This window comes from Phyllostomus discolor, chromosome 4 (genome assembly GCF_004126475.2).
Source record: "Phyllostomus discolor isolate MPI-MPIP mPhyDis1 chromosome 4, mPhyDis1.pri.v3, whole genome shotgun sequence".
In the NCBI taxonomy this organism is placed as follows: domain Eukaryota; kingdom Metazoa; phylum Chordata; class Mammalia; order Chiroptera; family Phyllostomidae; genus Phyllostomus; species Phyllostomus discolor.
Window position 1 is genome coordinate 54,316,891 of NC_040906.2, and position 25,911 is coordinate 54,342,801.

The 25,911-nt window shown below is 41.0% G+C and overlaps 1 protein-coding gene across 2 annotated transcripts in view; it reads left to right on the forward strand.

Moving 5' to 3' along the window:
• The window catches only part of STK39 (serine/threonine kinase 39), a 274,172-nt gene that overhangs the window by 100,581 nt on the left and 147,680 nt on the right, over positions 1 to 25,911 (forward strand). For both annotated transcript variants that reach the window (XM_028510126.2, XM_036023351.1), the window contains exons 9-10: positions 3,876 to 3,924; positions 4,028 to 4,093. In XM_028510126.2, the coding sequence (XP_028365927.2) occupies positions 3,876 to 3,924; positions 4,028 to 4,093 (115 nt within the window). The remainder of the gene's footprint in view (positions 1 to 3,875; positions 3,925 to 4,027; positions 4,094 to 25,911) is intronic.

Below are 25,911 nucleotides of genomic sequence, written 5' to 3' on the forward strand. Positions count from 1 at the left end.
TTGGAATCTGGCCTGATGGGGTCATTAGCAGTCTGGGGGATGGGGAGCTGGCCTAGCCCTTTCACCTTCCAGTTCCATTTTTCCATACTTTCTCACGGAATCAGTTTGGCACATGGATTTGACTCCAAAGCTATAGACACCTGAGCTAATTTGAGCACCAAAGGACCTGCTATTTAGTCTCTGTTTGAGTAGAAATCACCTATTGGTTAACACCAATATTAAGCCTATAAAAAAAAGAATGTGCCTTCTTTAAACCCTGTCTTGATTCTCATGTCACTGCATTTATTGATGAAGGCTTAGAGTGGAGTACAGAGAAAGGAGTTTTCTCTGTAGCCTGCTTTTCCCTTTACAGTTGGGTTGCCATGGAAATGACCTTGCTGGGGAAGAGAAAGTATTTTCCCAGCCCTGAGTCTCAAGGTATGTCTGGCATTTCCCAGCCTTCTCTCTACATTGGTCCTGCACTTGACCCTTACTGTGCAGAAGGAGGAGGTGGGGGTGCAGAGGAGAGACAGAAGCATTTTGGCTCTCTGCCTCAGCACATCCACTGTGTACGGACCTCCCCCTTTTATTTATTTTCTTGTTTATTTTTGGTGGGGGCCTCGCATGAGTCTTATTTTCATGACATCATTCTGCTGTCTTCTACTATATTGAACAGATACTTAAACTGTGAGTGCTAAGTCTTGCCCAAGGAGTTATTCTGTGTCTGAATGGCTAGTAGCATTTCTTTTACTCTGTAGCTTATTGTGGTATGACTTTGAGCTGTGGCCATTTTCTGCTCTGTGCTAGGCACTGGGGACAAACGAATACTGTGTGGTCCATGTCGTGGAAGGGGTTCTATAACCTAGTGTGGCATAGAGGGGGCGGGAGGTGGGGAGACAGGAACAGAAAGTTACAGAATGGGAGTATGGCTGGATTGGTATGTGAGCATGGAGTAGGGAGCAGTGAATTTGACTTGTGGGAACTGGGAGGAGTATGTCTGAAGGTGCTGACATTTAAATTGGCTCTTGACCTCTAAACAAGGGTGTGCCAGTTATTTACAAAGAAAATGGTAAGGCAAGAAAAGCAAGTTGTGCGTTGTCATGAAAGAGCAAGGTGGGTGAGAACATCATTGTGACTGGAAGAGAGAGTTCACGTAGGATGTGATGGGAAAGGAGAATGAAGTCAGAGCCTCTCAGGCCACTGAGATCAATTAAGACAAATAAGAAACTGTGTCTTTCTAGAGGCCGAGTTTAGGGCCACAGGAGACGTACAGAGTTTGCACATCGGGGCACTCAGTGACGTTTCCTGATTCTTTTATGTGCCTGGATGGTGGGCTGGAGTGAGGAAGAGAGAAGTGGCAGCCAGTCGAAATGCGAGGAGGAGGAGATGAGCATTGCAACCGAAACAGTGGCTTTGAATCCTTTAATCATCCTAATTGTCCTCGGTTTCTTTTCACTTTTAAAACATTCAACCTAAGTTATTTTGAATGCCTCCTGTCTTTTTAAATGATGTGTCATGTTTTGAAGTTCCACACGTGGCATCAGATCTCGCTCAGTCCCTTGTGTGAAGAGTGGCTCTCCTCCTCGGTCCCTGGGTCCCTCAGGAGCGCTCCGCCCCCTCCCAAACACGGCTGTGACGCTCCTCTTCCCGTCCAGCCTCACAGTGTCTCTCCTCTGCTGGGTGTCAGTTGCTGAAGGTTAAATTTGTGTCTTTCATGTTCACTTTTCGTATAGTAGGCCTAGCATCTAGCATAATACCTGATAGATAGGAGATGCTCAATAAATATGTATTTTCCAAGAGAGAGAATGAAAGGATGAATTTGGAGTAGCTGGAGACCAAAATCATTGCTGGTGATTGGTAAGAGTACATGTTAAAGTAACAACCAAAGTTAAATCATGTGAAAGAGTAGCACCATTTTTGGTTCCATAACCAAATGTGGCTCTTCAACAAGGTACATATATTCATGAGTTTGAATGAGCTCACCAAAGGATTTGGCACACAAAGTGTAAACCGAGGCCCACCTGTTGTTCAGACCTTTATTTACTTAAAGCAATGAGCAATTCGAGGTTGTTTATTGCAGCGGATGTGGCCATCAGGGTCTCTCCAGGCACCTGTAGCCAGGGTTCCACTGGGTCATGAGGGAAAGAGCAGGAACCATTTAAATTTCTGTTTCTTTGCCCAGAAATGCAGTTTAGGGCCCTTGTAGATTTAGGCACTTTGCGCATCATTGCACTTAGTGATACCTCCTAATTGTTTTAGATGCTTGGTTTTCGTCCCTGGAAACATTTTAACGGAGCTTCCTCGTTCCAAAGAAGTGGTTTCTAACCTCTTCAAATGTGAGAATCCTTTCAAACTCAGTGCCTCCACATAATACTGTTTGCACCTCTGCTAATCATCGCCTGAGAGAATACCTGTTGGTGCTCAGAATGGTCCTCTCCTCCTCCCATTTCTTTTATTGTGAAAAATTTAAAGCATACAGAAGAGGCAGAAAACAGTACAATGTTTACTTCTATGCTACCACCTAGGTTCAACAATTATTAACATTTTTCATACCTGCTATATCTATTTATCTACATTTTACTTGCTGAACAGTTTGAAAATAAGTAACAGACTTACTGCTTGAGTTTGCATTCCATACAAATAGAGACCTGTTCCTACATGACCACAGTACTTTTCCACATCTGAGCAAATGAACAGTCATTTCCTAAAATTGTCTAATACCTGGCATATTCACTTAGCTCTAATTACTTCCAAATGTCTTACGTAGCTTCTCCTTCCCTTTCAAACGCAGGATTCAGGCCAGGGTCACATGTTGCCTTTGGTGTTATGTTTCTTTAGTATTTTAAGATCTGGAATGGTACTCTCACGACTCCCCTTTTGCTCTTCGATACTGATTTTTGAGGCATCAGGCCAGTTATCTTGCTGACTATCTGTAGTCTAGATTTACGTGATTTTTTTCTACATCACTGCTGGTTTTAGAAGGAACTGTCAATGAAGGAAGCTCTGCTTTTTGGAATAGTGCCAGCTAATACTCAACAGAAGTAGAAAATCAGTACTGTGCCACCTCCTGTGAAATACTTATTTAAGGCAAAGATGCTAATAAAGTCATCAGGTACAGTGTTTTGGGGAGCAGGATATTCATACAGCAGAGAGACCAAACGAAGACCTGGGGACCAGCTAGTGAAACTTTGCATCCCTTTCAGTGAAATCACCCAACATCATGTGCCTCTGACTTGCTGCAGTGAGATGTACACAGAGACATCTAGGTAGTATTTTCCCCCAAATGCTTGATTCAACCTTGTCAAGCCTTCAGACCTGACATTGAGTTAACAGGAAATGAGTTTGCATTTCATTAATCACCATCACATTTACCTTCCCCTGAAGAACAATGAGTGGTCCGTGTACACTGGAGACAGTGCTACTTTGAAGGGGGTGCAGACAGAGCTCACACGCATGGTGTGTGGACCCCCTTGCGGTTCCTGCCTTTCTTGGGGAATCTCCGAGCACTGAGGACTGTAGTTTCTTGGCAGAGTCATACTGCAGCTTGTATGGCTTCTTAATAAGTATAGGAATTTAGCTCACGGATGTGTCAGCATGCCACCTTTTAGAAACACTGCATTCGCTTAGTGAAGTGTGAGGGTGAAGGGTGGAAAATTGATCATGCCCCAGATAGTTAACTTAAGAGGAGTGTGTGTGTTTTGCAGTAGAGGAGTTTGGAAGGAACTGGAAAATTAGCACTATTTTATTTGGTGCCAGCTTGTGATTTATTTAGTGTCTGGTTTTACTACTCCTAAAACTGGTCTTCCAGAAAAACGCTAGGATTGAGTTGTTTCATCAAGGCAGTGTATTTATCGAGTGGTCATTGTTTCAACTCTGATTTATTATTGATCTTTCAGGCCCACAGCAGCAGAACTTTTAAAATGCAAATTCTTCCAGAAAGCCAAGGTAACATGCTTAAAAACCCAAAGTAAATCTGCTATTTTGAAATCACTATGAATTTCTATGTATCGCATTTGATGTTAAAATGTGGGGAATATTTGTTTTGCAGAACAGAGAGTACCTGATTGAGAAGCTGCTTACAAGGACACCAGACATAGCCCAAAGAGCCAAAAAGGTAAGCACCATCAGCCCTCCTGACCCAGGGAAACGAACCCATAGAAAAAGGAGGAAAGAGATTTCCGCGTGCTCAGGATATGATTATTTGGAGGCTAGGTGATTAGTGATTACTCACGTAACTGCATTCTGCCTTTTGGTTATCTCAGTTTGCTGTCCCGTGTTTGGGTGTGGAAACAATGGGAAACTCAAATGATTTCATTTTTCCATTTATCCGCTTTGCTTAAAGAAGGTCAGAGGGGAGGGGACTGTCATCAGTTTTTGAACACTGGAGAGGTAAGATGTCCTTGAACACCTTTTGTTTGGATTTTACAGAAGAGGAACAGTCTTTTTAAACCAGTTTGAAATGACAAAAGGAAAAACAAAACTTTTGTTTTTAATGGTTACTTGGAATATCTGTGGGGTGTTGGTTCTTTCCTCCTAAAAGACCCTCTGGTGCCTTTTATTCTACCTTATGTTAACTAAGTTTGTGATGACTTGAAAACTTTTCATTCTAGCTTTGAGAATTTTAAAATGGAATGTATGTTTGAGTATATTTATGTATTTAACCGGAGTTTTATTTATCAGTGATTACTGATTTCATTGTGGTATGAAACCTAACAAAATTTAAGCTCTGCTTTAGTTTAGTTGGGTTTTAAAATTATATTACATAGTTATAATTAAAAATTGTTATTTGTCACAGACTTAGAAAGGGAGGCCCCCTTTTTTACAGTTATTAGGAAAGCCACTGTGATTTGTCTGTTCTGTAATGAAAGTTGTCAGAGACGTATGCACAAGTGATTGCATCTCATCATGCCTCACTGTATGTAACTTCGAATGTGAACTTCTAGACGCTGCCTTTCTGAAAACATTCTGTGTGGAATGCATTTAGCTAATGCTTCAAAATTGTTTTAAATAGACTTCAGGAAATGACCCATTCTGTGCAGGTATCTGTGAGGCGCCTTCGCTGGGCCAGCAGACCACTGTGGGATGGGCTGGTTCTGGGGCTGTGGGCCTGGGCCAGGGCAGGGGGGTTGCTGTGCAGAGACCTGAGCTGAGGGATGTCTCTGAGGGGAAAGTGAATGTCGGACAGAGAGTCCATCAGCGTGGCTCATCTCCAGGGCAGCAGAGAGAGTGAGAGCTTTAGTAAGAGGCAAGAGAAACTTGAAGTGCCCAACCAGAGTCTGAGGGCACCATGGAGAAACCTGAAGGCAGGCCTGCAGAGATTCCCTGGGGTGCTGGAGTCCAGCACCAGGTCTTTTGATCAGGTCTTTTGATCAGATGACTAAAATGTCAGCCAGAGTTGAAAAAAAGCACTGGTAGAAAGCCCTTGGTATGTACACTATGTGTCCACAAAGAACATTTTTTTTGTCTTTGCTTTTTTTTTTTTTGCTGAAGTTTCATTTGATCTCCTCCTGTAGCTATTGCCTGGGGAAAGATTTTCCAGGCCTGCTTTCTCTGTAGAGCTTTAGTGTCACACCTCCAACTCCTTGTTAAGTGGCCAGCCAGCCTCTCAGGTGCAGCATTTCCAAAGGGTTCACCTTCCCGCCCACACCTAGCCTCCTTGTGCTCTGTGCGTCTTCCTGAGTCACTCAACCTGGGCGCCAAACACTGGGATTGCTTTTATATTTAAGACTCCTTCGTTCCTTTTCTTCCCTATCTAATCCCTCTCCAGATCCTCTCATTTCCCTGTGCAACATGGCTCCGAGTGTTTCCCTCCTGTTTGTACCTTGACAATTGCAGTAGATTTCTAACTGTCCTCCCTCTGCTCCTCCTTGCTGCTCCTTCTTAGATACTAGTGCAGGATTGACTTTCTGATCCTGTCACTTCTTTGCTCAAAAGTTGTTTCTAAAATTACCTAAAGCAAATAAATGGGGTGGGGGTTCCTATCAAATAAAAGCCAAGCTCCTCAGTCTTGAATTCATAGCAACATTTCTAACCTCATATTCTAAACTCAGGCTGACTGGGACCACTTAGAGTTTTTACTGCAGAATCCACACTTTCCTTTGGAACTTCTTCCATCAGCAAGAGACAAGGAAGACTGTTTAGGCTGTGACTTTATTTCATTCCCTTTAAAAAGAGGTTTCAGTGATTTATTACATACTAGTGTGCCATGCCTTCCAGATCCCACTTTGCACGAATCTGAAACAAGAAGCAGCTAGAGTTTGGGGAGATGAGAATTTTTTAACCATGCCATCTGTCATTTCCTCGCTCTTTGAATTCACACCTAGACTTCAGGGCTTGTTCTGTCATCCCTTCTTCAAATGGAAAATGGCCACACATCTCTGTGTCACATGGAGGGATAAAGGGAGAATGTAAGTCAGTCCCTTAAACATAGAGGAGAGAGTGGCTCCTTGTGATGTTAGCCTGAGCTTCGTTAAGTTGGCTGTTTTCCTGTCATAACTCTCACTGTGAAGTGCGCTTGGGTTGTGGGCTCCCCTCTACTCCGTGCCCACAGGTTTGGTGGCCGGTACTCAGACCTGATCAACATTGATCACAGTGTGTGTCCTGTTCATAGTAAGCCTCCCAGGGGTGTCTGCTTGCTCAGTGAGCACCTATGCCTGAGTACGCCGAGGAAAGACCATTTGAAACTCCCTTTTCCGCTCTTCTGATCCCCAGCGTGCTTGGCATACCCTTGTTCCTGGGATCCTCACTGACCGCAGACACCCCTCCCTCTCTGGGCTCGGGATGTTGTAAGCAGCCACGCTGTTCTTTACCTGACAGGTCTGCTGCAGCGTGGCCACTGGGAAGTCAGTATTATTTTCACCACCACGTGCACTGCAAACCGTTGCTGTAGGATGTCTTTGCTTGTCTTAGGTTCTTACCGTGTTTAAGTGGATTAATTTGAAAGTTGGTACAGGGAGGTCTTCCTTTGTGGTGTTTGTGTGACTCATTTTTTGGACTTCTCTTCATCGACATCTGCTCAGCTGCTGCCCTTCCTGTTTGCAGTGGTGCCTCCCCGTTGATCGAGTTCTGGTTTCCTGGTGTGGGGTTGCTCCTCAGAGCCTACTTGTTGATGTTAGTCCTTTTGGTTTTTGTCTCCTCAGTTTTTTTTTTTTTTTTTAAGTAGAAACAGACAGTCTACTGATACACCAGTGTTTACAGGACAGCTGGGGTTGTGGACCCAGTTCTGGACATCTAGGCAGCCACGCTGATTTCAAATTTGTTGTCCTAAACAGTTTCTTTTCCTCTCTTATGGTAACCAAAATTAAGAAGTACTTTTCAAGATGTGTTTTCCTTCACCATGGATAATTCTCACATTTAAAAGAGAGAAGGGCTGTTGCTGTAGCTAATCTCAGGAAGTCACAGGGCTCCCACCAGTGTGGTCCTTTGGCCTGAGAATGACAGAAGCCCCTCACACTCATGCATTTGGTCAGAATGTGGAGCATTAGTTGGGATTCACATAATTCTATGTGAGTAGGAGGTCTTGTCTTCATCCTGATTGCCTCCTCTCAACCAGGAGAAAAATTACTGAAGAACAGAAACAGACCAGTGTGGCTTCCCTGGTAACTTAGTGATGTAAAATGATTTTGTGTGTGTGTGATTTGTAGAAATTAGGGATATTTGTCTTCTTGCTGAAGGCAGAGTCTTTGGTTCATTTTGGGTTCTTTTGTTGATAGGGTGGTTTAGGGATCATCTTAATTTTCTTATGCCCTAGTTTTCTGTCTGTGAAATGGAAGTTCTGTCTGTCCCAGGCATGTGGTGAAGACTAATGAGAGATTTGATATTCCTGGAACATAGTACACTCTGTAAATTCTAGATAAGGACATGCTACTACTGATTCATGAGAAAAGAGCTAAGTGCAGCTATATAACTTCTTTCCAACTCTTCGCTTATCCTTGGGCATGAGAAGAAAAAGCTACACGGCCATTACTCCTTCTCATGTGATGTTTTAGGAGCCTGTCTAAAATGTCATCTTTTGGGGTTTGAAACTTGACTGTGTGGTGTTCTACCATTCACTGGATTCATTGGGTGGGGAAGGATGTAAAGTATTCTGTTAAAATCAAATACTTAGTGTGTATTTGCTGTTGGAGCATCTAAGCTTCAGAGTTGGCTGGTGTCTCTGACCTACACTAGTGAGATGAACTTGGAGTCACCACATTCACTCATAGTCATACATTCTCTGTGGCCAAACCCACTGATGACAGGACAAGGGACGAAGGGTTAGGAGCTACACGGATGTCTGGATGCCAGCTGCTCAGCCATATTGGCCAGAGAAGAGGTGAGGGGAGGAAACAACACACAGTTCTTTTTATTGCAGTTGCTTGTGTTTTCATGGGAAATAGAATCACTGGAGGATTTTGTTTGAATTATGAAATTGAGACGTTAGAAATGGTCATTATCAGAAGGAGGGAAGGGGCATTTACCACTGCTACATTGGGTAGAACTACTGTGAACTGGAACAGCTGTGATAGTCTCTGTGGGTCCCAGAGTTTCTTACATCAACCAGTTCAACTGGTTTCACGGGGAGGACCCAAGGCGTCGACTTCATTTCATCCTCCTCGTGCTTAGGAATGAATGATAGGGATATTACGACTCACGTTTACTTAATGCAGCTGACTCTTGAACAACACTGGTTTGAACTGTGCGGATCCACTTATGTGCGTATGTTTTTCAGTAAATACACTGTGTCTATGGGTTTTGCATCCACAAATCCAGCTGACCTCAGATCAAAAACAGTACTTATCTTCAGTCTGTGGTTGGGGATTCGTGGGTGTCAAGGGCCAGCTGTATTTCATATGCATTCAATTATCGTCCTTTCTGTTCCTGTGTTTTATTTTGAAATAACTGCAGACTTACAAAAAAAGTTATAGAAACAGTAAAACAAAATTTTTGTATATATATTCTCTCTCACTGTTTTTTAAAAACTATTTCAAAGTTGTATATATGATGCTCTTTATCTTTAAATATACTTCAGTGTGTATTTCCTAAAAACAAGGACGCTCTTTACTGAACAGCACAATTATGAAAACCAAGAAACTAACACTGACATAATACTATTATTTAATCTTCAAATCTTATACAAATTTTGCCAATTTTGCAACTAGTCACTTATCCGGCCCAGCACCTAACCCAGAATCTTTTGGTTGTCTGTCTCCTTTAGCCTCCTTTCCTTTGGAATAGTCTTTTTTCTTTCACAGCGGTGACAATTCTCAAGAGTACAGGCCAGTTACTGTGTACAATGGCCCTCAGTTTGGGCTTGCTTGATAATTCTTCATGGTTAGATTCAGTTTATGCATTTTTTTGACAGGAATATGATGCTGTGTTCTTCTCAGTTTATCAGTTAAAAGGCGCATGGTATTAATTTATTGCTTTACTGGTGATGTTAACTTGGACCACATGTTTAAGGTGGTAACTGCTATTGCAAAAAACTTCATCGTAAACACAATGACTTCTTAACAGGAGGGATTCATTAATATTATATTCTTTCATTATATTAAGCATTAGAAGGTAAAGAGAATGCATTCACTATACAGAATCATTAGTCTTTTTTCCAGGAAACATTTATGCTGTGTGTCGTGGAGGTTGTATGCCCATGGGATACTGATGATAGGATTTCCCTGTGATTTCTAAGCAGCCTTGCAGATGAGGAACACTTTGCCAGGGTGTGATGTTCAGGTTTGGGTGGGAAGTGGAAATGGCCCGTGTGGCTGGTGTGGAAGCTGTAGTAGCTGGATCTGTGTGCTCCAGTGGGGCAGATGGCTGGTCTCTCTGAGCCTAACCTATCAGATGGAGCCAAAGACAGTTCAGTTGTGTTGCCCTGAGGATGAGATGGTCTGCGTAGGACGTCTGGGCCCGTGATTGGCAGGCAGGGGCTGCTCCGTCTAACCAGGGCTGCCGTGACCATCATGTAGACAAAGAGAATGGTTATTGTAGTCAGCTTTGAGGTATGTAGTAAGATAGGGAGTGAGGAGAGTCGCGATAGAGGGGTGGGTGGGGGTAGGTGTTGAAGGTGGTTTCTCTTTTTTGTTGTTTTGGACGGAACGCAGAAGAAGCCTGAGAGGCCTACCAAAAGAAGGAGAAGAAGGACATTGCCATTGTCTGTCCACCTGCCTTCATGTTCCCTTTCCCACCCCACCAGGGCGCTGGCAGCCATCTTCTCTACCACGCCCAGTGTGTGCTTAAAGAGCCTTGAGAATAATAGCAAGAATTAATTAGACACGGAGCTGACATTCATTTACAGCTTTTAGAACACTTTCATATGTGCTTCCTTATTTATTCTAAACAATTGTGTTTGAAGACAGGTAAGGCAGATATTACTTTCACACATTACAGATAAATGTGTGAGAGCTGAAATGATTTGCCTAAAGTCACAAGGCTAATAAGAGGCAATTCTTATTTCTGGTTCCATGCTCTTCCCACTACATCCTATCTCAGAAGGGAGAGGATGAGAAGGAAGTATAGATAGAGAAGAGTAGCAGAGTTCAATGCATAAGTTGGGAAGGGGAGCTACTTTTGCCACTCTCAGTGCGAGTGGTCTGCCACCTCAGATGCACTGAGGCATCCACACCACTCACAGGCTCTCGGAGCTGCTGTGCGTGTCGCCGAGGAACCTGGGAGTCTGCCTCTAGAGTTCCGGCAGCTGCAGAGAGAATTGGCAATAGAAGGACATTAGAGCTCTGAAGAGAAGACAGGCGGCCAGCGAGAGTTTGGGGACATCAGTAGTTGTTAAACATCGGCCAGAAGCTCAGCTTCTCATTTGGGAAAGTAATAATACCTGTGTTTTCTGAGGTCACACTAGAAAGGATAGAAGTATTATAGCACAGTGGTTGACACAAAATAATAAATGGCACCCGGTGTTACTAAAATTACAGTAAATTTTATTTTTCATAATCATATTTATTGCTTTATTATTAGTCTTCTTATTATCATGTCCTCATCAGTTCTGTCACACTTTTTGATGCTGCTGCCGTGGCCACCATTACAACCACTGAGGCCAGTAACACACTGCAGTGCAGGTGGATAAAGGCACAGCCCCGGCTGTGACGCTCGCCTGTCGGGGGGACCCCAGGGCAGGCATCACAAGGCTTGTGAAACTGGAGGAGCAGCAGAGAGGAAGTGCTTCGGGGTATGGTTGTAGAACGTGCACTGTGGGAATGGATGGGGTCACGGGACTGCTGCGTGGGGGAACCAGGGGAGAGCAGAGGGAGAAGAACTCACAATTATCACGCACTTTTGTGCACCGTGCTAGGCACTTGGTCTACATTGATCTCAGTTACTGCAGCCTTATGACAATTAACGACATCGCAAGTCACAGGACTAAAGATACAATATGTTAGGTTTCTAAGACTGATTTAAAAAAAACACTAAATATTTTGAACTACAAGTGGAAAAGAGCAATGAGGATCATAGATATCTCCTGGTTCACAAGCCTCTAATTTGAAGACCTGGTGACTGAGGCCCAGAGGGGTTGGGCCTTGTCCAAGGCCACACATCATCATACCGTGGCAGAGTCTGAAGCCAGGTGACCAGTTTGCTATCATTTAATCTCTCCTTTCAGTCACTAAAGAGGGAAAACCACTTTGAATTTCTGAAAATATGCCTATTTTCCCCTCCTGCCATCTTACATTAATTTATAAGATATCGAAGGTTACACACTATCAAGAAACTAGAGAATAACATGACTTCAAATGCTTTATAAATGGATTTTAGTTTTGTTCCAAGTCCACCCAGTAGAGGGCAACAATGGGTTTTAATTCTGTGAGCTTCTGCAATGCAAACTGAACAAAAAAGTTTCTGGTTTTGTTGAAGGTCTCAGATTTAGAGTACAGGTATGTTAGGTCTTCACTGAACCATGTATGTTAGGCATCTTAGTCAGTTGCAGGGTCTTTTGTTTGTTTAGTTGTTTTTTTGTTTTGTTTTTACTGGGCAGGAGGTTAAGGGTGATGATTTTAAGACTTTTTACTATTACCACTTTTATTTTAAATTACAAATCAAATTAATCTAACATTTTTATTTTACATAATTCATGTCAAAACCAAAATTCTAAATTTTGAAGATGGGTTTGGAGAGTTTCTGGTATTTTGCGGTCAAGCCAATTGCAGTTCTGGGTGGCGGCAGGCTGTTTACAGAGAGTTCTGTAGTTCCTGCAGTTCTCAGGGCCGGTGGAGTAGAGGAAGGAGGGAGTCAACATGTCTGATAACTCAGGGAGGAGTGAACCAACCCCTGTAATTATCACAGTCATTGTGGACTTAATATAAAATACTCCCGAGCATTCAGGTAGGCCTGAGAGTGCATGCTCTCTTATTACTGTGCGTCCCCCTCACTGCCCCGCCCACCCACCCTCTTGTTTACAGCCATCTGGGTTAGTAATACGTCTTACTGAGGAACTCCCATGCTCCAAGGGAGGAAGGCAGAGTATGGTGGCTGAGGTGGTTATTTTCCCTATTTTAGAGAGAACAGGTAGCTAGTGAGGTTCAAGTTATTGGTTTAACTTGCTCTGTAACTGGGACAGATGTTCCCTTAATACAAGCCTGTGGCTGTTTCCATTAAATTCTTATTTTAAATGCATTATTTTAGTCAGTTGAGAATACAGTTAGAAAACTGCTTTTGGACACTAGGGGGTGCTATCAGAACAGTTCATTTAAGAATCTGTGCCCAGGGCTAGTTGACTAGTCTATGAAAACCCTAGCAATTACAGATTTTTTTCCTTTTGCACTGTGCTTGCTGTATGAGCTTGACTGGCGTTTGTGCTGGAGATGAACTAGGCAGAGGTGAGGGCAGAGGAAAGAACAAGTGGAAAAAACATCATAAATTATTTTCAATTCAATCAGTGAATTGAATCTAAAATGCATGTATTCTGGGTAAGTGGCCCTTTCTGGTGAGGCAAAAGAACCCACTCTGGAAATTGTGATTTGCTAATCCTGATAGCCTCATCGAAGGGGAATATTTGTATTTTCTGAGTGTGTTGCCTTTTAAAGATACCAGTTGCTTGAGAGAACTTCAAAATTTTTATAGATCTTACAGACCTACTTTTAGAAACTTAAAAATAATGACATACATTTTGTAAATAGTATTGTGAGCAATACTCTTTGTACAACTGTGCTTTGTATAGAACTGTTGTCTTTTACTGGAAATGAACAGGCAGAATCAATGACCTCATTTCACATCCCGTTAGCTCTTTGAGATCCGTGTGTTCAAATGCATTATGTGACTCATTTTTTGCCTATGGAATGTTTGCTGACTCTTCATAAGCTTTGTGTATATACATCAGCTAACTTCTCTGAAACTTAACTGGCACACACGTGCCCAGAACAGTCCTCAACTACCTGCTCGCCCAGTGTTCACTGAGCATCGTGGGTAACAAGTGAGGACTGACCACTACAAAGGTGGTTTGCCTTTATGCACCTTTCTGCCCACTGTGATACTAGCATACCCTTTTTTTTTTTTTAAAAAAAAAAGGGGGATAAGCCAGGAAGACTGGAAAGGAAATGGGCTAAAGTTGCAGAAGAACTAGTATAAAATGCTAGACACCTTTTTGGTCTCGTGAAAACTAATAGTGTGATTGTGCCTTCTCCCTGGTTTAAAACCCTTCCATGGCTTCTTGTTAAGTATGGGGCAAACTCCAAGTCTCTACTGCTTAAAGGATGAGGTCCACGCTGCTTGTAGGGTACGGACCACCCAAGGCTCCCATGACCTGTGTTCTGGCCACCGCTCTAGTCTTTCCATCAGCCACCCAGTGTCTTACCCTTAATACACATCCTTAGAATTACCGATTCTGCTTTCCTACTGATACGCTCCTGAAACTCTCACACGTGTTTTCCATGAAGAGGCATGTACCGGTCCTTCTGTTTAGAAGGCTTCTCCCTGAACTTGTATCTTTCTAAGTCTAGCATCTCTTCAGTGAAGCTTTCTCATACCGCGCCCCCTGCACCCTAGACAGTTCATCAGCCTTTTGTCTGTATTGCTTCTGTACCTTGGGCATAATTTCCTTGTTGCACTTAGCATCATGTAAGTGTATTTCCTTACAATTGTGCCTTCTGTACCAGACTGTGAGCTCCTTGGTTGAAATATTGTCATATTATCCCTGTGTTCACAGAACCCAGCACAGGATCTTGGTCAGTCAACGACTGTGTGGCAATTGAAGTTCAGTGAGCCAGATTGCAAAACGACGATGATGGCCTTTTATGGGAGTTGGTGGGAGAGCTCAAGGGGAGGCAAAGTAAATCTGCTTTTAGTTTGAAAGGAGAATAGTTAGGATATTTTTCAGTTGGTGCTATATTGTCATATTTCACATCTACGACTCAAAGTTTAGGTTTAAAATCCTTTGTTACCACTAACTTGCTAAGGGTCTTGAGTGAGCTTATTAATTTGACACACCTTTGCCACCTTATTATAAAATGGAATGGTTAGATTTTATTATCTAACAATTGTGTGTTTTCTACCTTGGATTATTTAACAGAAAAATTTTAGTCCCTAGCACTCAGCATATTCTGTATTGGCATTTTCATCTCCAGCTAGCATGCACATTAAATTTTCCTGCTACCCGAAGCCACATCTAATTAGGAAGATATTTAAAACTAGATTTAAATTAGCCTCTAGTCCTTTATAATTTTGGACTAGCTGTTATTTATCCCCTCATTTAGGGGGAATAATTTAAACTTTTAATTTAACTATATATCACGATCCTATAAATCTTTAAAATGAGTGTGACATTTTGGAGAAGGAAAGGTGAAGGAGAGATAGAGTAATGGGACTTTTTGCATGACTGGGAAAGGAAGAAATCTATGCTGTGGAAGGAATCTAGATGTCTTTCTTAGCCCCTGACATTGGGGTCATTCGGGAGATGTGGTGAGGCCAGCAGAGGGCGTGAGACCCATGCTTAAAAAAATCATCGTGGGTGGGGGGCTATGCTTGTTTTATTGTTTCCTAATAAAATTTGATCGTTATAATAGAGATGCATGGCTTTATTAGTTTTTAAGGCCAGAATTCTTTTTGTAATCTCTTTTTACTTTGAAATTAAGTAGTTTTAAAAGAAATTAAAATTGAAGAGGCCCAGTTAAAGTTGCACTTTGGTACAGGATCTTCTAAACTTCCCATTAAATTACTTCACACAAATTCTGATACTGACTTAGAAGAGTGTATAAGAACTTTTAATTTTTTTCTCACATACAGAAAGAAAGGAGCCCTTGTTCAACTTACAAAGCAATAACAGAGCTAAGAAATTAAAATGATAGTCTTTAAACCAAATTTAAAAGGCCATTTGAAAGTGTTTTGGTTGTTATCAACCAGGTTGTTAGCTGATATTACTCAATTGGGAGAAACTGGGAAGATGGCTGTTTTATACAGACTGGAAGGACCCCTGAGGGGATACAAACACAGTACTGAGCGGTGTGCTTTCTCTGTGACTCTTCTCTGTGGAAAGCAGCATGAGGTGGGAAGAAGAAAAAGAAAGAGGCAGGCGAGAAGTCAAACCTGGAGAAAGGTAGGAAAGGCACAGGAATAGCTCTCTTGGTCAGGACGGAAGCTGGGACCCACAAAAGTGTGTGCTTGAAGGAAAAACCAAGCTTGGACTCTAGCCAGGCCTGGCAGGACCCTGGCTCCACTACTCGCTTGTTCGGTGACCTTGGGCATCAGCTGAACTGCCCCCCCACCCCCGCATCCCGACCCTTTGCCTCATCTGTGAATTGCACTTTGTTCGGTGGCTTCTCATTGATCCTCTGGGTTGAAAATCAAATTCTTAGTTGGGCCTTCCATGCTTGGTGTAGTCTAGTGCCTTCCTCATCTTTAAAATCTGCCTTGTACTGTCCACCCTCAGATTTCCATGTGTGCATTTAGCCAAGGCCCTTGCACTCGCTGTTGTCCCTTCTGCCTAGAAGTGTCAGCCACCTTTATCTGCAGCAGACCGCAGTATCAGCTCAGAATCGGGCGTTTGTGCCTGGGTGAGCTACCTGCATTTTCCTGTAAGATATCTGTGGGCATCTTTTGTGTCAAGAAACATACATTTACTTAATCATTTTTAATGGCTGCAAGAATTGCAAGAATGACTGTATTTAATAATCAGTTCTCTTCTGGACAGACGTTTAGATTGTTGGCAGTTTTTTAAATTGTTATCCACACTGGGATGAACATCATTATTCATGCATTACTGTGTTTAGCACTTCTTATTTTGTTAGGCTATATTCTTAGGAATTGCTTAGTCAAAGGGTATATATGCCTTATAATTACTCATGCATTTTGGCTTACTAATGTTTAAAGCGAGAGGCCCTGTATTCAAACCTCAGCCCAAGTCTTGGGTGTTTCACCTGTAGCATAATATGTTATTTATATATACACACACAAATTCAGTGCCCAGCATATGGTATTTAATATCATTAGTATTATTTTTGGTCTTGAAATGTTATTCCTATGCATTTGTTTCATTGGGTCGGCCAAAAAGTTTGTTTAGTTTTTTCCTTACTGTGACTCTAGTAGTGCTTAGCTGGTTTCAACTTCATTTGAAACAGTTTTGTTAGGTTGTATTGTGACAGCTGTCATATCAGCATACATTTAAAAGAAAAACTTACCAAAATTGGTAAATTTTTGCACAGCCACTTTAGTATTGAAGATAGAAGAAAATATGCAACATGTTTGATGTATTATGCTTTATTACTTCAAGAAAGGTAAAAATGCACCTAAAACACACACACAAAAAGGGTTGTACAGTGTGTGGAGTAGGTGCTGTGACTGATGGGACATGTCAAAGGTGGTTTTTTAAATTTCTTGGTACTATTGACATTTTGGCCAAGTAATTCTTTGCTGTGGGGCTGTTTTATGCATTGGAAGATGTTCAGCAGCACCCCTGGCCTCTGCCCACTAGAAACAAAGTGGAAGATAGCCAGCATACTCAAAATATCCAAATCAGTAAAGTTATTGGTAAAAATGAAAAATGTGTCTTTTATTTTATGGAAAAAAACTAAATGGACTTTTTGGCCAACCTAATATTTCATTTTTTTCCTACATAGGCAAGTGACTATTTTTTAGAGAACATCCCAGGTCTTCTGGCAGTTTTTGCAACATTGAGACTTTGAGTAACTTTAGAAGAGATAGGCATGCACCATGTACTAAAAGGGGATTGACATAGAGCCTGTTATGGACGTCCCAGCTTGGGGTCCTGTGCTCTTAGGGCCACTAAAGGTAGTTAGAGAGCCATTGGTGGTGAGAAATTGGGGAGCCCTGTTGTGCTGCAGCCTGTTCTTAGATAAGAAATTACTTTTAGAGTGGGGACAGGGCTCGGTGTGCACTGTCATGTGGTGTTTTTGCTCATTTGTGACTGCAGTCTCTCCTGTTCAGGACAAACAAATGATACACCAGCGGTCTACCTGAGAGTAATAATTTCCGTCATCCCCGGGTTTCTGCTTATAGAATGCTCAGTACAGAGGTTTAGTGCCAGCTCTGTGCTGCACCAGCATCTGCAGTCACAGCCCAGCCCTACGCAGTTTGTATACTGAGCTTTTCCTTTTTTATTTGCTTTTGTCATATACTAGTGATCTGATTCAGATCCCCTATGATCTCAACTATTTATAGCTTTTAGAGTCGGAAACCTCATTTTTCTGAATCATTGCATAGGGCATTTTAAAAGGTATAACCTTGTGATTACATCCTTACTGCCCTTTGGTTGGCACTGAACCTTGGTGAGTCACTTGGCTTCTCTGAGTCTTGATTTCTTCACCTCCCCAACCTCTGTGGGTTTTTGTGAAGTTTAAACATGACAGTTTATATCAGATGCTTATGTAGCATCTGGAACATAATGGGGATTCCATAAATGCTTTTCCCTTCTCCCTGCCCTCATCAGGGCATCAGGGAATGTTTTCTAAGGGGAGAGCTGTATGTTATACAAGAGGGCATAAGGAAGTGTTTAAATGTCATGCGAGGATTGCCTTTTATTTTCTTAAGGAAATTAATGTCTAAGGTTAGTGAATTTCATCTCACTCTTTTCTTCTTTCTGTCTCTTTAGAGCCCCGGCAGCTAATCCTTGTTCTTCAAATAAAACTGCTCTCACTTCCATCAGTACATATAGTCTTGCTAGTTTCTTTAAGGACTTCACAATACAGAAGTTTATTTAGAATTCTATTGTGTTTTTTTTTCTGTTTTAATGGTAAGCTTTCTGATTTCTGTATTTATGAATTTTTAAGTTATAATAAAGGTTTCCTATTTAGTGTATTTTATTAACAATTACAATGAACTTATCTGGTAGAGCAGAGTAAAAGTTTTCTGAAATAAATGACGTCTAAATCAGCCTTTCTCACTGACTTTTTCTGTAACATGGTTTTATTTCTATGGGTTACCTTCAGTATTTCTGTTATTCACCACTTTGAGAGATGTTCTCCTGTCCCCCTTCCTTTCAGAAGCTTAATGCCTACTTGTTCAGAAAACTATGCTGATATCCAGGCCCCTTAACCAAAGATTCACATTCAGTAGGTAGGGCAGTTACTCAGGAACCTGCAAGTGATCGAAACAGACCTTCTGGTGCGTCTCCAGGTTTGGAAGGAAACCACATTGCTAAGCTCACTTTAATTTCTATAGACATAATTAAATGCCTATATTTTATCTACTGCTGGTCTCCTTTTGCCTGTTGGCCCTTGGGCAGTGCTCTTCCTGCCTCTCTGTTGGTTACTCTCTTACCTCCACTGGGGCAGGTCCTCCTGGTTGTTGCATGTATGGTCTGTCTTGTCCACATCTTTCCAGTTGCAAGCTTAGCTATTCAGTGCAAAGCAGAGCTGCAGTATCTTCTTAAACCATGGCTTCTTTTGGTATTGCTTAATGCATCCTATATTCATTATTAAAGTGGGCACATATGTCTGCAGAGTGCTTTCACTGTACTAGCGTTATTAATATAGGCACTCATTTTTACCGTCCTCATAATGCTAGTTTCTTTGATGCATAATATAGAAGGTGTGTGGCCATCTAACAAGGCAAGATGGGTGAATGAGCCTTTGTTCTACACTTGTGCAAAGCAGAGGACACAGTAATGTGGATGGAGAGTTTATAGTTGGACGAAGAGAGGGTTGGGAAGCTGCTTTGAGCTCATACTATAGGAGAGGTTCTAATAATGGACACTAAAGATTGAACAGACTGGAATGAAAAATCATGAAGGACCTATAGGAATGGAAGAGACCGTAGCTGTCTCAGCCAGAGCTTCCCCACCAGTGGCCAGCACACACTCGTGGACTACGAGTAGGTTACGGGCATCCAAGTAGTATTGATCCCCTTTTACCTCAGGGCAGTTGAGCAGGGCTTCAGATGGTTGGAGCTCTGGGGCCAGTTGCTCTGAGTCGTTTTAGCAGGTTATCCCAGTAGGCTGTACAGATACTATCATTTTCTACATGCGCCATGAACTGCATGGTTTGTAAAATAATCTTCCAAATCACTGCTATTAAAATTCTGTGAATCACCAAAAAATCTCATCTGGAAGTCCAAAAATTTGAATACAGATGCTGAGAAAGCTTAGGAGTTCAAAGAGTTCAGTTTGAAGGCTCCTACAGGTCTGAATCTGTCCGACAGTGAGTTCTGGGGAGAGTGAATGGATTTTTAATCAGTGACCAAGACCTAGCCACTGCCTTGGCTCCTGGTTCAGTGCTATTTTTTTTTTTTTTTGTATTGCTTAAGCTGAGGCTAGATGACACAAATTAGAGGAATTAATGAACCATAAGTTCACTGAAGGGCAGAAACTACCCTACTCGGTTATCTTCAGTGCTTACCATGCTCTGGGACAAAACAGGGGCTTAGTAGATGCTGGCCAATCAATAAATGTGACGGGATTTATTTTTGTCTCTACTGGAGGTTGGGCTCAATGTCTTTTAATCCTCCTCCAATAAAGATTTAGTTTTTGTTTTTAATCAGTGCTTGGGAGGGGCGGATTTTTTCTGTTGGAACTGGGTGGCAAAAGCTCTTCCGTTGCAAGACACATTTATGCTTCCAAGAGCCTTCGGAAGTGCAGAAAAATTTGAAAGTGGAACTTAAATAGGTATTGAAAACTTCTCTTCGAATTTGTAAAGATAAAATTGCTCATTTTTTGCAATGAATTTTGCTTTAAGTTTTAGAGAATTTTTTTTCTCTATCATAAGCATAGATTACCTTGTATATCTGGGTTGGCAGAAAGTGGAGACAGCATGTATAGATCAAAAAGCAAAAGAAGCTGAAAGCTGAAATGTGAGTGGTGTGTTACATCTGAGGGTAAATGTCTATATCAGCTCTGCAGCAGCAAGAGAAGAGCGCGGTGTCTAACCTGTCAGCCCATGCATTGATGTTTTATTTATCTTTAAAGTTGACAATCAAAAGTTGAGATGGAGACTCCTGAATTAAGCTAAAGAAAAAAGGTGGCTAAATGTCCTTGAATGGATGGTACCTCTTGGCTTTGGCAGAAGAAACACAAATATTCTTGGAGGGAACAATTTTCTCCAAAGATAACTAAAACATTAGAAATAAACAACTAATTTAGGTGCCTCCCTGAAGAAATTCAGATAGTGGAATTATCTATAGTATGTATTCCATATAAAGAGTTTTATACAAAATGTTTAAATAAATAAAGGATAGAATCATAAAAATGAACAAGAAACAAAATATAAAAACTGGCCAGGCAGGTTTGAAAAACAAACAGCTTTTAGAAATGAATCTCATAACTATTAAAACAGTAAAAATACAAACAAATAAGCAAACCCTCAATGGAAGGAGTTAGATGAAAAAATATTTGGTGATTAGGCAGATGAGCCATAGATAAAAAGAAAATTGGTGAACAGAAGAAATGACCAAGAACGCCTCGTAGAAAGACAGGCAGGTGGAAATTACAAAAGAGACATTGATAGACGTAGAGGACAGACCGAGAAATGGTGACATAAATTGAATTATCGATTCAGAGGAACATAGAGAAAATACAGGTGAAGTAAAAGTTGAATAGTTTTTTCAGAACTCACAAATGACAGCAGTCCACAGGAAAAATATTGTGGACAATCAAGGTAAATAAAAAGAAACCTGCAGCTTAGTATTTTGAAGTAAAACTGCAGAACTCAAGAGATAACAGGAAGATCTTAAAATCAGGTAGAGAAGTAGAACAGCTCACCTGTAAGGGAGCAGTAACCAGAATGACAGCCAGCATCTCAATGGTGACGATCGAAGCCTTTAGGCACAACAGTAGCTCAAAATAGTAAAAGAAAATCAAGATTTTCATGAGTGAGGATGAAAAAAAGACATTTTAATATAAACAAAAACTGGGAAAACTGATACTTGATAGACCTACATTAAAGGAACTTTCATAAGGAAGGGAAGGGAGAAGGAAAGAATCAATGAAGGTATGAGCAAAAGTTAATGAAATTTGAAACAACAAAATTACTGAAATTTGAAATTAAGCTACAGTTTCAGGAGAGATTAAAAGGAAGCTATAATAATGCTATGACTTACTATGGGCCATATATCTAGAAGAGGTGGATAAATTCTAAGAACAATATAACTTACCAAAACTGAGTCAAGAAAAAAAAGAAAAACTGAGCATTCCTAAAGGTTAACAGAACAGTATATTTATTATTTCTAGTACCTTATTAAATAAATCCAATAAAAAGTATGTAAGAATTCAAGTAGCAAAAGTATAAAACTTATTAAGAAAGTAATTGAAGAAAACCTAGTAACTGGACAGAAAAATCATGCTCATTAATAAGAAGACTCAGGATAAAAAGGAAATCAGTTATTCTCAAATTGATTGATAGAGTCAGTGCTGTTCCAAATCAGATTTTCTAGAGAGATTTTTGAGAAGCTTGACAAACTAACTCCAAAATTTATTTGAGTAAAAAGGGCTCAAGAATACACAGTGCCCCTTGATAAGGCGCAGTGATGCTGCGGAGAGACGAGTGTGCGGTGGACTGAGGTGAAGAACCCGGAAACAGAGCCTCGATGTCTGGTGGAGGTGGATTGCAGGTCTGCGTAGTAGGAAGGGGGATTGTTATATTCAGTGATAGTTTTGGGACAAGATATACATACATACGGAAAAATATCCTATGTTAAAAACTTAACGTAAAGGCTAAAGTTAAAACTTTTTAGAGACAGAAAACATATTACTTTGGAGCAGGAAGGGTTTTCTGAAACAGGATTTAAAAGCTCTATCTGTAAAAGAAAAGACTACTAAAGTCACCTGCATTAAAATTAAGGACAGCCATTCATTCATCAGGGGACACCACTAATTTAAAGAAAAATAGAACTTGACTTCGGAAAAGATATTTCAAAGATGTACAACAGACAAGTGATTGGTATCTATAATATCTAGAGAAATTCTTCAGATCAATAGAAAAATGAATATAAATACACAAACAGGCATTTCCCAGATGAAGAAATACAATGGCCAAAAACATATTAAGAGATGGTAGTAATGGTGTGTTTAAAGCAGAAAAATAATGTTAATTTGAAGAAAATGGAAGATAGGAGTTGATAAAGGCATGAACAAAAATTGGTGAAATTTGAAACCACAAAAAAGATACCACAAATTAAACTACAGTTTCAGCACAGATTAAAAAGAAACTAGACAATATCAAACATATCAACATCATTAGTATTCAACAAAATGTGAACCAGAAAAACAATATGGTACCGTTTTACCCAGATTAGATCAACCAAAATTAAGAAGCCTGGCAATAACTATATTTCATTCAGGTTGTAGACCTGCCTTACCTCTTATAAATAGTTGGGGAATGAAAAGGAGTACAGCTCATTTGAAAGAGAGTGCGGCACCTTCTTTTTAATTATATTTCTATATCTTTGCACACGATGCCAGGAGACATGCATGAGAGTGTTCAGAACAGTGATGTTTGTAATGATAAAGGCGGAAAATCACCCAGGGATCCTTATGCAGGGTAATCATTCGACATTGTGTGCCCACACGTTAGCATGTCATATAGCAGTGGAAATGAACAGGCAAGTTTCAAACATAGCACTGACCACACGAGCACACTGCTAAAGACCACAGAAAATGATGCCATTTTTATGAAGCTCAAAAAGAAGCATGATAACTGATCAAAATGTTTTATTATCAAAACTGATGATAAAACATTTAGGGATAAGTATTTGAGGCATTACTGTTTTTTAAAAGGAGGTAAATGACAAATAAAACATTCATGGTGGTGTTCAGGACTGGGACATAACTTACATATGTGATACATACGTATATTCATTTGTGTGTGTCACATATCAGACAACATCAGCATGAGGAGTGAGTCATGGCACCTCTGTTCACTGTTGAATGGTGGGCCAGTTACCTGACCTCCTCACAGCTCCATTTCCTTGCTTAAGAACAGGTGATAGTAATGGTACCCACGTCGCTGAGTTGTGATTATTAAATGGGATGCTGCACCAGTCAGCGCCTAATACAGGGTAAGTGCGCAGAATATTTAGCTTGTGTTTTTACTTAGTTTTTCTTACAACCTGACGTGTGATGCTGTATCCTTCACCAGAATTAAAGGAGACAGTGCTCCTACACAGAATGCACTTCTGCTCTGGTTGTATGATAGAGATGAGATGTTCACATTATGTATTTAAATATGCATCAGTAATACATATTGATTCATTCAGAAAGGTTAATGAGTTGAGTAGTGTTTCTTGCTTCTGACAGTCCCAAGAAGAGGCCTTCTGAAGACAGAAGCACACTTTATGCCCCCTAAGTCTTTTAAATTCTGGTATATTAGCAAACGTGCTGCCTCATGGCTGAGCTACAGTGAGAGGATACTGGAGAAAGGCAGTTTTCTCAAAGTGGGTCACAGGTTGCTACACCGTGGGGTCAAGACATCGCAGACCCTTTGTGCGCTTGCCTTGGTGATCCATTTACCCGTGCCTCCAGCAGTTATGAACGCAGCTCAGTACCGCTAGAGAGCATCTTAGAAAGTGTGCAATGGGTAATTTAATGGCATCTCGTTTCTTCCGGGGTCTTCCTGGGTGAAATCTGAAACCAGCCCCATACTCAGAGGGCAGGAAGAGACTGAAGAGGCAGACGGGTCCAGATTGACAGACGCCACGTTCAATGAGTGAGAAGACTTCCCAGCTTGTCTTGGGTGGTCACATGATGAGTTGTCTGTTCCTGCCTGCCAGAATCTTAAATGTTTACACAGAGGCCTCTGTGGGGTTCAGTCATGTATACCATCCAGATAGTCTCCACACCACATGGCTTTCTCAAGGATGTGACCTTGAACACTGCTCCCACCATGGGAAAAGTGGGGAGAGGGGACCTTTTAGGCAGAAGAGAGGGAGGAGCCTCTGAATGCCTGTCCCCAGGCCCAGCTCACAGGTCAGCTGGCGGTCACACCCTCTTGCTAGCTCCTCCAGCGCATTCTGTAGTGAGTAGGATTTTCCCAAACTTGTTGAAACAGAAATTGTGCTGAATTAGGAAGAGAATATCTAAAAATGGCCCGTCTGAAAAGTTTGCCTGCGCATGTTGGGAGACAGGGACTGGATTCACCAACAATAGTATTACTATTACAAGAGCAGGAGTCACTATGGATTCTTTAGTCCTTTTTTACCTGAGGCTCAGGAAAAGTATAAAGATGTTTCTGTGTGGTCACAGGACATAGTCACCATAGACAGAGTTACAGTAGCTACTACCACTTTCGGTGGATTAATAAAGAATGTGAAAGTGAGTAAAATTTCCAACAGTGTCCCACAGTGTGGGTTTTATTTGCACTTATTTTTATTTTACTATTCAGTGTAACTTCAAGGCAAACAAAAGACCAGATGTTACACTGGGCAGTTTGTATGTTCTAAAGTTGAACGTAGGTCCATAATAGATGTGAAGTGTTTTTTTTAAGGTCAAGTAGCCAGTCAGTGAGTTAAGATTTCCTCTCTTTGAGGGCAGCTCCCTGATAAGAAGAAATGTTCGAGCTGATTCTACCCTTAAGTGCTTTTCAGAGGCTGGCAAACAGGTGGTGCTTGCAGAGCAGCAAGTGTGACTAGGCTCGTGTCTTTCGGGATAGCAGCTTTCTTCTTTCAAGTAGGTGCGTGGTGAGGGAGGTGGGACATCATCCGGAATGCGCCACATTCCCAGAAGGTTTCTCTGTGGCAAGCTGTATCACAGAAGAGCGCCCAAGTTCAACCCAAGGGTTTTTGAAAGACCAATTCATCATGTTGTAAAGTTATTCATCTGAGAATTAGAATCAGAAAAAACCAAAGGTTGCAATATTTGAGAATAAAGCCTGAGGATAAAATCTCAGTCACCCTCTGATTTTCAATTAAATAGCCATGAAGTTAACCAAAGACTACTTTAGGTATATTTTCTAAGCAGTGCCATGAATCCTAATACAAGTTTATGGTAAAATCACTAACTGTGATAATTTTTTAAAGGTAAAGACATTTCATATGAAATAACTGCCATTCTCCAAGTGACTCAACTATTTTAAAAATAGCAGATCATCAAAATGATTCCTTGATTATTTTTGAGTGAGTTTTACATTATTATGTATTTTATGATGCTGGATTATAGTATAGTAATACTATAATAAACTGTACCCAGGTGCAGTTTAATCTGGAATATAATCTATTCTTTCAAATTTTAGTCCTTACATGTGCATAGTCAGTAGGAGAGGAGGTAACAACCATAAGAGTAACCAGAATAACAACAATGATAGCTCATCTTTGTTGAGCTCAAACTAGACCGAATACTGTGCCACATGCTTGACTGACATTTTCTCATTGAATCATCACAAGATCTGTGTAAGGTGGGTACTAATGACTCTCCACACTGCAGATAAGAAAACTGAGATGCATAGAATGTAATTTATCTGGAGTCTCACAGCTAGTGTTAGACTGGGGATTCATACAAAGGCGGTCTGATTCTAAAGCTAATGTTTTAAAATATTATGTAGCCTCACCTCCACACCGAATATCATTACTTTA